At 41.5% G+C, this 12211-nt stretch overlaps 1 protein-coding gene across 12 annotated transcripts in view; it reads left to right on the forward strand.

Moving 5' to 3' along the window:
* Positions 1-12211, forward strand: part of fnbp1b (formin binding protein 1b) — a 62401-nt gene that overhangs the window by 27463 nt on the left and 22727 nt on the right. For all 12 annotated transcript variants that reach the window (XM_008286411.1, XM_008286409.1, XM_008286412.1 and 9 more), the window contains exons 5-7: positions 4850-4912; positions 6740-6844; positions 11777-11905. In XM_008286411.1, the coding sequence (XP_008284633.1) occupies positions 4850-4912; positions 6740-6844; positions 11777-11905 (297 nt within the window). The remainder of the gene's footprint in view (positions 1-4849; positions 4913-6739; positions 6845-11776; positions 11906-12211) is intronic.

Here is a 12211-nt window from a genome sequence, read left to right on the forward strand (position 1 = left end):
CAGCAGGGTTAATATGGGATGAAGAGCCTAAGTCTCACTGGACTGTGTTTGTGCTGAGGAATCATAATAGGATGTTCAGTCAGCACACTGCTGTCCTCCTCAGGTCTCTGATCACAGGGCTTATGTGTCATATCTAATGAGGACTGACGAAGACTCTTAAACACTCTGCACGACCTCCCAAAACAGCTGATTTACTTAAACATTTTACACATTTCACAGTCTGTATGTCCTGTATGATTCAGTATGTATTACTGTAGGGATGGTTCTGTCTTCTCTTTGTATCCACTCGCACCCACAGCGCAGCACATAATTATATCTTTTGGTGTTGGAAGAAGTTGTGATGTGACATGTTCAGCCAGCTAGAAAAAATGAAAAAAGAATGCATGTTCTTCAGCTGCCAAGGATGGAAAAATAGGCATTTCATTTAGTGAAAATTCCGCGAAACCTATAATGCACAATAAAATGTCTTTAGGTGGTTTTGGCAGAGGACATTGTCCTCATTTATCTTGTGGAGGCGGAGAAGAGAGATGCAGCCACAGTGTAGAAGCAGTGTATCTCTCAGGAGTGGCCTCTCATGCCTTCTTGTGTTGAGTGGAAAGACAAATAGGAAGCTGAGAGGGAGAACTGATCGACCCGGAGTCACTGCATGCACATCTCAGTCCAGAATGACTTCAGTATAAACACCCTCAGCAGCATCACTCCATTCAAAGTGTCGCCTAGCTCTTTAAACGTTCAGAGAAAAGTCTCAATGGAGCTTTCAAGAGGTTTAATCATCTCTGGCTCTTCTATGACTTGTGGCTATTTCTAGCACCTGATGATTATATGAGTGCTGACATCTGTACGGGACTGCAGGTGCACATTCCTATGACCCAAGTCATGTCAATGAATGACTAACAACTCGGTTAGAGGTTCAGTGCACACAGATGTATATACATCTGCCTCTCTTAACGCAAGTAGCTCCAAAATGCAAATGCTGCACTGCAGTGGGTCTTCCTTTCCTGTCTTATTTGTCAGACAGCACAGGATGTCTGCTGACTCGTCTTTCCGTCGCCTCATGTCTTTGTTTTGCTGAAAGCATATTACACAGTTTATGAATGTACACACATCCGATAGATATTTCCAGAGGTGTAGGAGGCAGCTAGTAAGTGTATATGACACTGGAAAGTCGAGAAGCTGTTAAGAGAGGCAGTGAATCGGTTGTGGTGACCCTGGAGTGTCCACAGTATCATAGTTCTATAAAAGCTCCTATTAGATTGCAAGATGTGCGTCCTTTCATTCTTACATACTTTGCTTCTGTCTCAAGGACTATGGTACCTGGAGGGAATCTGATGGTCTGTGTTATACCACGAGGAATTCCTTTCTCTATGAAAATTGCTTTGTAGTCATGGCAGAGAAAGCAGGCCTGCTCTGCATTATTAAGTAAATATTAACTCCGCTGTCTCTGATCTCATACTTTCCAATCCCACTTTTATTGCGGTTAATATATTGATGTACTTTAGTAAAAGTTTGGAAGAGTTTATTTTGCGTCTCTTACTGCTTTTTTTAAACTGCCTGGGTAACTGAGAGTGGCAACTTCAGGTCAGCGACCTGTTGTGTTGAAGTGCCTCAGATGTCCCTGACAGCGCCAGCCGTCACAGGCTGTTACTGACTGGGACGAGTGCAAGAACGATGGATCATGTCTTCTCTAACCTTGAGGCCTGGATGGACTACGAGTGATGAATGTACCTCCAGAGTCCATGAATTTAAACACGGGGAAGCCGACACTGCAGCACATCTGCCTCTCTTTTTGCTGTGTACCTGCATCCCAGATGGCTGATAGCTCTTTTATCGTGTGTGAAAGTGGATGAGCTCATGTGTCTTGGTTTGATTTGGCTCCGTAGAGCTTCATCCTCCAGCCGGATCATGTAAAGCTGATGGAGCTGTTTGGAGAAGAGTGTCATTTGTAGTTTGTTTATCTTCGTAGTGATCTATGTTTTGCTGATACAGATGAGATGCTGGATATTTGTCAGACATGTTGTTATGGAGACAAATATTTGGTTGAAAGTGCGCTCCACAGTAACAGTGACGTCACCCAGTCTGTGGTGTTCTGTCTTTAGAAGAAGCTTCGTGGTATCTTTGCATATTGTCATGTAGGGAGACATACTTTCAAAGTATGTCACTGAAAATTTCCCTTTCATCAAAGAGGTGTTTGAAGGTCAGGCTCAGCAGTGGGAAAAAAATACAGTACATACATTGTCCGGACTTCAGCAGCTCCACAATGTCCCATTTTCTGTTCGAGCTCAAATACTTCCTCTGAAACACTGGAGCACTTCCTTATTTTACTTAGCTTCCCTCGAAACTTTGGGAAATGAGAAGTGTGACTACCTGAGGTAAACCACGGTCCCTTCTCACTAACTACCTACTCTCATGTTCAGTGTAACTCAGGTAAGAAAGACCTGGACGCCTCATGCATCGGTCTTAATTTCACATCTCCTGCTCGTGTGTTTAAGTCGGTACACAGAATACTGACTTCCTTGTGCTGCAGAAGCACTGAAATGCCAGAGAAGTACAAGCAACAGCTTTCTGTTCTTCAGAATGGCCAGGGTCCGTTATTGAATGGCAGCATCGATATTCAGCTCAGCTACTGACCCTCGCTTCCGCAGTCTGCGTTACCCAGGGATACCTCATTGATAGTCGAGTCTCTACGTCGTTTTCAGTTTAATTTGATTCTTTTTGAATCCTTTGGCAGATTAAGTTGACTGCAGGCAATGAAAGAAGTATTTGTATGCTTTATAAGTGATCAGAATCTAATTTTAAAACAACAGAGGTTTAGAATTGCTCCTCTTTGTTTCCACCTCCACTGGGATTTGGCTGTCAACCACACAGAGAGCTGCAGAGAGATGTACTCTGCCTCCAGACCAAGTACACCTTGATAGGCCAAGTGAGGCCTTGTGCTAAAACACACAGTGTATGTGCTGTGTGAGTTTAGACCAGCAGCTGCCACCTAGCTTTGTCTAATATGCCACACTTGGCAGTGCTAAAATCCTCCGTGGCCTGTCTGTCTCACCCTGGATTACAATATCTGGCTTGTCTTCCATGTCTTATTTCATGCTGTGTTTACTGTAACTTCCTTGTGTCATATCATGTGCTCTTGTTGTTTTTACTTTATTACTTATCCTTCCTGTGTTTCATGTTCTGTCCTCTTTGTCCTAGCTGAAGCTGTCATGTTTATTAACACTAAAACATACAGATGAGGCTGAAGGGAATGTGACTTGCTTTGCCTAAGTCTTGGTCATGAACAGAAGTATCAGACAAACAAATTTACACTTGGTGATCACACAAGAGAAACAGTCAGGGGATCACCACAGTCATTACAGATCTTGGAGGGGGAGGCATGAATTTCCCTGCCATGTGTCACAGCAGCGTGTCCACAGTTGTGGTTTAGACATTTCACTCTGAACCACAAATGCCAACCTCATTGTGACGCCAGAGAAAGAAAGTTAGGGGATCACCAAACTCATTAGAGATTGTCATCAAGTATTGAACTGACACACCGACACACAGACAGGTCGCCCTGGTTCTCTTCTTTAGGCCTTCGTAGAAAAATGCTGCTGAGTTGTTTCTTTTGACATGCTTTCTTTTCCTTTTGCTCTGATTATATTTAGATTTCACTTGTGACAAAAAAGTGCACATTTATATTTTTCATGTTTTTCTATGAGGTCATGAGATCAATGTGCATTCAGTATATATATATATATATAAATCCAGGCACATTTTTAATCTGCCTGGGCAGAACTAGTATTTTGATTTCGCCTAGACCAAATTAAAATCCTTCTTATATCATAATGAGATTGTAGTCCTGCCTGGGTAAATTTTAGTTTGGAATGTGACAAATATATAGTGAGGTGTGACACATTGCTATTCGATAATCTAATATAATCTCCACACTTCACCATGTGTGTAAACCTCACATTCTTTCATGCTGTAGCCATCAAAGGGGTCCCACCAACATTTTAAATACAGATGAAGAGTTGTGATACATATTTGTCATGTTAAACAGTCACACAAGACTGATACAAATACTACATTTCAATGAATGATTTTAATTTCAATGTGTTATAAGGATGATTTCAATTTGGTCTAGACCAAATCAAAATTTTAGTTCTGCCCAGGCAAATTTAAAATTTACAGGATTTTAATTTGGACTGTGACATATACATGAGGTTCCAGCAGAAACAGAGAGGACTGCGTCTTAACAGAAACCTAGCCTTTGGCGTTCTGCTCTGTACGATACATGTGACTCTGAAGCTTCATGAAAACTGCATCTGTTCTGCTTCACCACACTGTGACTGGTCCCCTGGTTGTCATTTTTAGTTGATCTTACAGTATATTTAACTTTGTTTGTTTTAATAGGATTTCTAATGATTTTTCTGAGCTGAGCTTTTGCTGCTTCTTCGTATGTTTTGAAATTGTAACCCGGTTCAGTGTTGGTGCACCTGTGGGGAACTGGAGGGACAGGGTCTGGTTGCTCTTTAATCAAATAGACGTATAGCCATCTGCTCAAGCTTGGACAAATCTCTGAGCTGTAAGCCTGTGGGTTATGTGGTCATAATTTGTGATATAGCTACATTATAGTGTCTATTTGAATTTGCCCTACTTTCTCAGTTCGCATTAATACTTTCATGTCGCAGCGTGAGTAATATTCATGGTGATTAATGGTACGGTTGAGACTCTTCATTCCAAACTGCTTCTAATTTATAATCCCTCATATGTCAAGGTCAGGTTCACCTGTTTTTAAATCCCTTAAGCTTATGAATAGCGTAATAATAAATATATCTTTTTTCTTTTCCTTCTTCAACTCCTCTAACAGCACTTCCATGATGGGCGTAAGGCACAGCAGCACATCGAGAGCTCGTGGAAACAGCTGGAGTCGGTAAGTGAGCCTATTTACGTGCCTTTCCACAATATTTCCCTGACACTAGTTTTCTTTATATTGCTGTCATTAGTATGTAGTCATGACTGGTGTTGAGGTTTTAGAGCATTTTATTGAATTTTATTGAGGATTTTGTTGAAATCTGGAATCTGCTTTTGTTGGCTGGGAAGCCTGAAACTCTACAGGTTTTTAATAGCGGTCTGATTGAGCTTAACAGTCTGAAGAAACATCTTGAAAGTGAGATGAAAAACAGAAAACAGTTGTCAGGAGCTGCTTGCTCCAAGCACAGGAAATCATTCAGTTAGATTATTCCGTTAAAGGAGCAGTGCTATCAGTTGGGCCTTTTAAAACGCAATACAGTCATGGCTGTAGGGCGGTGTTACAGAGTGGTGTTTCTTATTTAGTCACTGCATTTGGCTCACAAAGGGCACGTTAGCCAGACAACAGCCTTAGCTTTCACTTAGTCACTATGGAATTAACAAGTAATGCACAGCTGAATCTGTAGCCTAAGAAGTACCATGAATTTCTAAAAATATTCACCATAGTGTGTTACATTAATGACTATTATCATAGAAAGAAATATAAACTAAACATGTATTTAGCCATATGCTTTCAATTGCTATAGATATTTATGAAATCATACAGCAAGTACACTAATATTGCAGCATTAAGGGATTAAAAAAAAAAAATGTATATATATATTTAAAACCGCACAGAGGGTATTTTGGCCTTCATTGCCCACGGCACGATCGGTCATCATCATCAACACCACATGATGCTGAAGCACATGCTGCATCAGACACTCGAGGAGGAGCTGTGTGGCTGCAAAGTATATCACCATAAAAACGGATGGAGCACAGACAGGAGGTCTCAGTTTGTGTCTGGAAAAAAGTAAATATGAGAGCCCTGAGGGACCTCCAGTTCTGCCTTTACCCAGAAATCTCCAACAATGTGTCATTTCTTCTTTTGCTCAGTTATAAGTATGTCATGGCGATATGGGGCAGAAGTTTAACAGTAGAAATAAGGTTACAGCAAACTTTCTATGAATTCATTTTTTGAGAGATATATCATTGACTAACGTGTCATCTGTCCTCTGAATGGCAGTTTTACATTATTAAGAAGACAGTGTGTCAACGAGCTCATTAACACACTGTATCGCCTGAGGTGCATCTACATGAAATGATCTTGAGAACATGGACTCACACTCTGAAATACTGACCTATCAGCTGGATATCAGTTGCAGACCAGATTTGAAGTATAAAATTTCACACTACTGTACACTCGTTGAAACACGAGGTGAGAGCAGGCCCAGTTCTGTCCTGCTATTTGTTTTAGTGCGGGAGCTTAAAGAGAGACTGCACAGAACACCACTTCTTATCTCTGCCTGGCCCCTTTGACGGGGGAGAGACAGAGTGTGAGAGAGATGCATAACTGCCTTGTCCTCCTCAAACTTCTCGGTGCATTCAATGATACCATTGTGTGCGAGGCAGATAGGCATAGTTCAGAGTGCATGCTGGCCCAACAAACACTGATTGTTCAGTTGGAGGGGTCGAAAGAGGGTTGGATGAATGCTTGTTTTTCTGTACACAAATGACCACTATGAACGTTTGTTTAATCTGCAGGCTGCAGACTTTTAACAGACCACATTGCTGTGTCAGTGACATAAACTGATCTCTGCTGTGCACAATGCTGGGTCTCAAACGTATATGACGTATATGTACATGTTATGACGTCCATTACTATGCTTGTTTAAAGGTCAATTTATATAGTGTCCCTGCTGAGGGTTATGGCAGGAAGTCACTGATGTAATGTCTCCTCTGATTTCAGTGTAAAAGAAGATTTGAGAGGGACTGCAAAGAAGCAGACAGAGCACAGCAATACTTTGAGAAGATGGACGCTGACATTAACGTGACTAAGGCTGACGTGGAAAAGGTATGTGTCATCTCAGCGCCGTGCAGCAGTCACGCAGCTTGTCCTATACCCTCCGTGCTTAACACAATCGCCTGGCATTCCTCACCCCTCACCTAGCACCGTGCCCTTTCTCTCACCATTTTCTACCACATCTTTCCCCTCCTATGCCCCCAGTCCTGACTCCACAGTCCACTGAGCCCAAAAAGACAGCAAAGATTGAGTGGCCATGTGTTTGATGGTGGGGACTGTGTGTAAAAGCTGGCATTGTCTCAGCAGCACAATAATCTGCTGCTAAAACAAAGCTGACAGCAGCACTGAGTCCTCATTACCAATGTAAAGCAGCCACCAAACACTAGCAATACAGTGGACTATGTTTGTGGCGGTGCTCGTGTGTGTGTGTATCTGTTTTGTGAATTATACATGTGGACTCACTTTGCTTTTTCATAGTGACAAAAAAAAAAAATGCTGTTTGCAGCTGGTTGTTTCAGTGATTATGTGTCCTGTTCAATAAATCAGTACATGCAGCAACCATCCGATTCTCAGGACTTGTAGACCCGAGCCCCCTGGGCCTGTAGCTGATGTCATTTCCTGTTGTCATGACCAATTAAAAGAATCCTTAAAATCTCAGGCTTTAACCCACACAGCTCCCACGCCCGCAAGGCATCATGGGTCAGCAGCGCGTGCTCCTGCTGCTTCATCAGCTGTTGGAGCAGAGCTCAGGCTCAGAGTTGACACAGTTCAGACCCGATTATTATGCAAATATAGGCTAGAATAAAGAGCCTTTCTGCACTCTGGACGTACGGCCAAAGAGCGACAATAGGCTTAGGCTAACACTGACCTAAACTGGAAAGACCCGGCACAGCAGCTCAAGAAGCTAGTCTTGAAACAACAGTTGTGTTGTCTTTGATTACAAGTATTCCATTTACTGAAGCATGGGAGATTTAGACATTACACAGAATTCAGTAAAAGGAAATGAAACAGTGCTGTATTTTCTATTTCATTTAGTCTGTTTTGCTGCTTGTGTAAAGTGATAAAAAATGTCCCTCTCAACCCGAAAGCCTCTTGCTGGTAGTTTTGCATGTGTGCACAGTAACTTGTACTTAACGTCCCTGTTGACCACTGTACAAAAAGATTCCTGGTAATTGAGATATACTGATTTTTTAAATTGTTACAGAAAATGCAGACACCTTATTAAACATGTTCTGTATGCATTATCCATTTCACACCTATCATACTTATCGTGTCATGCTTTTATGCTCTTTTTGGTTTCATCCCTGTAAAGACCTACACAGGAGCATTCTCACACTAGTCCTGCTCACAAAGTTAGTAAAAAAAAGAAAAAAAAGTGTTCTGTTTTTTTAAGATATCGTTTATTAAAAAATAAAAGAGATCCAAGAGCAGAAAAACATTTGCAAAAGGCCAGCAGACATGTATATAGACTGTAGTTAATGGGACTAAAATGTGCAAAACCACCAGCACTGCCCTTTAATTCAGACGCAAACTGTCACATGAGATAACTTTCAATTATGAATTAATCCTTTTCTGTTCCTATTCCTTTCTCTGTGGGGGCTTTGACTGACCTCAGCTCTCTATGTCACCTACTCACATTTCCATGCTCAGAAATGAAGAACTCAGAATAGAAAAGGCTGAACTCCCACTTATCAATATGTGTGGAAGATGATTGTGTTCTTCCACCACGTTTTCTCTTACATGTCTTTTCCTAACAGGTGTGTGTGATGCTTGTATCTGTGGTATCAAATCTATCAACTGTGAATTCGTAACTAGGTTCTAGAAAAGTTTGTGAATTTGTATGAGAAAAAAAGAGAGAAATGAGGGTGTTTTACTTCTATACTGACTGTTTTGCCTGTTTGTGGTTTAGACGCTTGAGCTGCAATCCCTCATGGCTTTTGCTTGGTGTTCTTAAATCAAGTAAAATATAGAGTAGTCAGTCACTTTTTTTTTACATTTGCTACGTCGTTTTAAAATTTATATTAAGCAAAATGTCAGTTTTAAGTGTTCTGCTTGATTTTAGGCCAACGCTTATGACTACCTGATTTGATCATAAATCTAAAATAGAAAAGAACAGACTATGAGCCTCTCGGTGCTTTTGTCTTTGCAGATAAGTCCAGTTTGTGTTTGTTTTCTGGTCATTTTGAAAACTAGAGGTCGATCAATATGTTTTTTTAGGGCTGTTATCAATAGAGATGATAAGTAATCAAGGAGACAAATATCTGATATACATTTGCATGAAAAAGGAAAATCTTGATGTCAAAATGTAAAATAACTTAAACTTTGTTGAAAGTTATTAGGTTATTAGGTTTGCTATGTGTTTAATTACAAGATACTTTTTAATATTTACCCCTCAGTGTTGGTAGGATGTCACTTGAGATGTTTAACCAAGTTAAAAGGTATAGATGTGACATTGCTTCCAGACAGAGAGAGGTGGCTGAATCAGAGCCAAAGTGTGGCTTAAACAACACAATGATACCAGTTTTCTTATAAATGCAGAATGGTGGATACAGCAATGATCCATACCGATATATAGTTGATCTCTAGTGGGAAATAGTTAAAGTAGGTCTGGGCTGGACAGGACAGAAGAGAAGAGTTATGTGTGTTCTCGTGTCTGTGTCTAACACTCATCTGCAGCCAAAGGTGATCATAGGATTTGATGAGTTACGAATGAAGACATTCTACTGTTTAACTGTTTCAGCAAACCTACGTGTCACTAACAAAAAAACAGGAAGTGTTAGTCTTTTGACAGGTTAAGTTCCAGGAGTTGCTTTTCTCTGTAATGTGATGTCTTCCCCGTAATGCAAAAGAGCTGCTGTTTGTTGAGCTGAGGTATTGTGGTTTTTCTGCACAGCTGGAGCAAACCTCTAACTGTTCCCTCTCCACCTCTGGCAAACAAATGCCTCAATTTGGGGTTTGGATTCTCAGCTAAGATATCCACAAAAGGCTGTTACAGTTTTCTCTCAGGGACCCCTGTCAGTCACACACTGACAGACTTCCCTACTATTCAGATTCTCAGTCATAAAACGTAAGAAAAACTCCATAACGGCTTCCTCTCTACTTCTGTTCAGCCTCTTTTAATAGCATAAAGCAGCGGTTTACAATTCTAGTATTTTCGTGGTGATTGTGTTTGTTTACCCTGATACCAACTTCCCCCTTTGAGTCATGGTGGTCCAGGAAGTGCATCTATGGCAACTTCTTGTTTAGCTGGAAACAGCTAACAATCCTTTTGTATGTGTGTGTGTTTGTATATTTATTTTATGCCATGCCTTGAAGCGAAGTTCCCATAAGGTAGGTCCAGCGGGCAGAGAACCTTTTATATCTGTGGGAACACACACACTGTCTCGACTTGTGTCTCGATACGCACACGGTCTCCTGTAGAGTCTGACACGTAGCCTCGGCCAGGTCTGTTATCACGCCTTGTCCTGTCTGACTGTGATCAGTGGCTTACTGCGCTGTCTTCTGCTCAACACTTTCCCACCCTGATGTTTTTATGTGTTGGAAAAAGAAACAAGAGAAATGCTAAATATGTTGTGTAAAGTCAATCTTTACCTACCAACTTTGATTCAAAGCTTCTTTTTGTTCCTCATTCTCATATTTGATCCCCATTAAGATATGTCTAGATACACAGCTAGCTAGAAATGTGTGTAAAGATGCACACATGCGTGTATGCACAGAGCTGTACCAGAAAAACAGGTAACTTCCACAGAGTGACAACAGGATGTGATGTGGCTGCAGGCACAGCCGCTTGTTTCGGAGTTTATTTATCTGCCAGGTTACCATGGTGATAATGCGTACCCTCATCATTTCTGAACACATTCAGCACACTTTGCATGCACCGACACCAGCACAGCACACATGCACTGCTGCATGCCCACAGGCCGCCACATAGGTTTTAAACAGCTGGACTTTCACGTGTGCTTTGTAGCTTTTCTCCAGATTTCACCTTCCTTTTTTTTTTTTTTTGTAGAATGAATCATTTTCCAACGAGGTATTGTCTGTCATTCCTCATGTGCTGGAAATAATGTACCTCTGTATCTGACGAGTGTCTCGACTCTGATGTCCTCCTTTTTTCTCTATTATGCCCTCGATTACTTACCCATATGTGTGTGAGTGTGAGAGAGTCAGCTCTCTCCTCAGATCGGTGTGTAGGTGAAGACTGGATGAAGTTCTTTAAATGGTTCCCTCAGGGCCACGGGCAGATCAGGGTTATGTTCCCACTACTTCCCTTCACAGTTACACAGCTGCATTTTTTTTTCTGTGCGTCCACATTGAGCAGACTGAATGCTGATTGCAATCACAGGTTCACAGGGGCACTCTTTGTTATAATGACCCAGTGAAATCACTATTAATGCGTGGACGGGCCTCGGATCTGATGGAAAGAGGAAACAGATACGAGTATTTAGCTGGATGAACACTAACACGACGCACGTACACACACGCACACCCCACATGCTGTCTATCTGAGATAATCTCATCTCCATCTGCTTGCTGTGGATCTGTAATAGGCTGCCCCTGCTGCGTTTCTGACTGCCTGCCTTCCTTCCCTTAGAATGAACTCGCTTAAAATAATCAACATTATCGACAGTAGAGATGGGCCAGACTGGGCGGGCAGTCACAATCCAAATCCCCCCCATTCTGCAGCCAGTGCAGGCTGTCGTCTCCCTCGTTTATATGTGTTTGGTCTGGCCTACATTTAATCTAATGCCAAAGGCTGTTGCTGCTTCCCCACTTGGATTTGCACCTGTGACCGCGCTTCCACGAGCTCAATGTTTATGTGTATGCATGAGTACTCGTATGCACAAATATGTCAAATCATTTAGGTTTATATACTCGGGCTGTGTGTGTATGTAATCCATAAGTGTGTGTTAATCGGGGGACAGTGATGTTTGGTGAAGAGAGCGTGTCTGTGATGTGCATGTTTGTCTTTGTTTCTTGCCTCAGGCGCGGCAGCAGGCTCAGATGAGGCACCAGATGGCGACTGACAGTAAGGGCGATTACTCCTCCTACCTGCAAAAGTTCAACCAGGAGCAGAATGAACATTACTACACAGTTATTCCCAACATATTCCAGGTAAATCCCACAGCAGAAAAGATTATCAGTATTATTTACTTAATCTGATTTGTTGTTGCACTATATTTCACCTATAAAGCTGTTTTGAGTGTTAAACTAGTGTAGAATTTATTTAAGTTGCTTACACAAACGGCCGCTTCTACCCATTTTATTTATTTGTATTTCATGATTATTGCTCTTTAGGAACCTCTCTGTCCAAATGTAGCTGACTGAATAGTTTTCCAGAATGGTACATTAATGTGCAATCATTTCTTAGCTTTTGAATTTGAAGTTGTTTGCAGCCCAACACCCCTAATCCGCTCGGGG

Source organism: Stegastes partitus, unplaced genomic scaffold (assembly GCF_000690725.1).
Source record: "Stegastes partitus isolate 25-593 unplaced genomic scaffold, Stegastes_partitus-1.0.2 Scaffold454, whole genome shotgun sequence".
Taxonomy (NCBI): Eukaryota; Metazoa; Chordata; class Actinopteri; family Pomacentridae; genus Stegastes; species Stegastes partitus.